At 56.8% G+C, this 2,492-nt stretch overlaps 1 protein-coding gene across 1 annotated transcript in view; it reads left to right on the forward strand.

The window, feature by feature from the left end:
- The window catches only part of WNT3A (Wnt family member 3A), a 56,287-nt gene extending 54,078 nt beyond the window's left edge, over window positions 1–2,209 (forward strand). Inside the window, exon 4 of the mRNA XM_032242094.1 lies at window positions 1,627–2,209. Coding sequence (XP_032097985.1) covers window positions 1,627–2,106 — 480 coding nt within the window. The 3' untranslated portion in view covers window positions 2,107–2,209. The remainder of the gene's footprint in view (window positions 1–1,626) is intronic.
- Window positions 2,210–2,492: the final 283 nt, after the last annotated feature.

The following is a 2,492-nucleotide window of genomic DNA, read 5'->3' on the forward strand; positions in this document are numbered from 1 at the left end:
AAAAAAAAAAAAAAAAAAAAAAAAAAAAGTACTGATTGAGGCTGAATCAGTACATTAATAACAGCAACTACAAAAAGTCGTTTAGGAAAAGAAAAATCATAATGTATCACTTGTCTCAAAGTATGACATTTAACATAGTCCCAACACCACCAACAGTGAATACTGATGTGAAATTAAGCTAGGCTTTAGGCAGGAGGGGTTGGTGGTTGGAGTGTGCATTAGTGCGGTGGAGTAGGGAGAGAGAACTAACTACTACACCACGGTGAGAGGCCAGTAAATAATGCCTAATGCTGAAAAATCAAGAGCTGTCAAAACAAACGTGTTCTTAGAGTTGTAGACATTGCAAGAGGCTGCATGTGGGACCAGAATTGCTGTTTCTCTAAGCAGGTCTTGGAAACTATTGGGCTCCTTAAAGTATGCACCCTATATAACTTTGATCGAAAGTAAAAGTAAAACAAAAGAGGAAATAAAATGGATATTAGATAAGCTAGACAGACGGTGGGGGTGGGTATGCTACTCTGCAGATGCCCATAGGAAACAGTCAATATCAGAGGGAGCAGTTCAAGAAAGAGCCAGAAGGGGACGAAGAGGAGGCAGGATTGGGACGCAGAGCCCAGCAGAAGCCTTAGATTAGAACTGTCCAATAGAATTAGAATGGGAGCCAAAAGTGGCTTGTAGATTATTATAATTTGTCTCACAGAGACACATAGATCATTATAAATTTTCTAGTAGCCACATTTAAAGAGTAAACAGGTAAAACGAGCATTTTTGGTTTTGTTTTGTTTGAGACGGATTCTTGCCCTGTAGCCCAGGCTGGAGTGCAGTGGTGCAATCTCCGCTCGCTGCAACCTCTACCTCCTGGCTCAAGTGATTCTCCTGCCTCTACCTCCCACGTAGCTGGGATCACAGGCACCCACCACGACGCCCAGCTAACTTTTGTATTTTTAGTAGACATGGGCTTCGCCTCAAGTAATCCACCCACCTCAGCCTCCCAAAGTGCTGGGATTACAGGCGTGAGCCACATGCCTGGCCAGAAACAAGTTTAATACTAAATTTGATTTAACTCAGGATAGCCAACATGCTATCATTTCAATAATGCAGTCAGTATCAAAATTATGAAAGAGCAGGAATGCAGGGGGAAAGGTCCCCACACTGCCTTCCTCTTCTTCTGCAACCCCATACGGTGACCCGCTTCCTCACTGCTCGTGCTCAGGCCTCCTGCCTTTCCACCCAGCCTGCACACGTCCTCTGGGCAGCGTGCCTGCGTCCTCAGGGTCAGAAGGAGCACCTTGCCCCCTGCATCTCTGCACTTTGCTGCGGCTCTTGGTGTATGGCATCCACGCTGCAGCTCAGTCCTTCCTTCACTCCACCCTAGACGGTGTACACGTACTCAGCTAGGAGACGCGGAGAGGGGAGCCCCCCAGGCCCTGACCAGGGAAGGCTTGGGTCTGGCAAGGGAGCAGGGACCAGCACCTGCACCATAGGAAGAGGGTGGCCCTGGGGCCTTGTCTGGGAGTCTGCCCCTCCGCCCGGGGCTTTATGGAGCAGGAGGGCTGCGGGTGACGTGTAACTCTGTTTCCTCGGGGAGTCGCACCCCTGACGCTGGCTCCTGCACGTGCCCCGCAGGCCATCTCCAGCCACATGCACCTCAAGTGCAAGTGCCACGGGCTGTCGGGCAGCTGCGAGGTGAAGACGTGCTGGTGGTCGCAGCCCGACTTCCGCGCCATCGGCGACTTCCTCAAGGACAAGTACGACAGCGCCTCGGAAATGGTGGTGGAGAAGCACCGGGAGTCCCGCGGCTGGGTGGAGACCCTGCGGCCGCGCTACACCTACTTCAAGGTGCCCACGGAGCGCGACCTGGTCTACTACGAGGCCTCGCCCAACTTCTGCGAGCCAAACCCCGAGACGGGCTCCTTCGGCACGCGCGACCGCACCTGCAACGTCAGCTCCCACGGCATCGACGGCTGCGACCTGCTGTGCTGCGGCCGCGGCCACAACGCGCGCGCGGAGCGGCGCCGGGAGAAGTGCCGCTGCGTGTTTCACTGGTGCTGCTACGTCAGCTGCCAGGAGTGCACGCGCGTGTACGACGTGCACACCTGCAAGTAGGCGCCGGCCGCGCCTCCCCCGGACCGCGCGGGCCCTGCCTGGGGTGCGCTTTTCCCTGGGTGGAGCCGGACTCCCACCAGACGGGACCGGTCAGCGCTCCTCCCTGGGGCCGGCGCTCCTCCCTGGGGGCGGCCGCTCCTCCCTGGGGCTGACGCTCCTCCCTGGGGGCGGCGCTCCTCCCTGGGACCGGGGCTCCTCCCTGGGGCCGGGGCTCCTCCCTGGGGGCGGCCGCTCCTCCCTGGGGCTGACGCTCCTCCCTGGGGGCGACGCTCCTTCCTGGGGCTAGGGTTCTTCCCTGGGGCAGGGCTCCTCCCTGGGGGCGGAGCTCCTCCCTGGGGCTGACGCTCCTCCCTGGGGCTGGGGTTCCTCCCTGGAGCAGGGCTCCT

The sequence above is a fragment of the Sapajus apella genome, unplaced genomic scaffold (assembly GCF_009761245.1).
Source record: "Sapajus apella isolate SASKATOON/1434 unplaced genomic scaffold, GSC_monkey_1.0 scaffold49, whole genome shotgun sequence".
NCBI classification, from domain to species: Eukaryota; Metazoa; Chordata; class Mammalia; order Primates; family Cebidae; genus Sapajus; species Sapajus apella.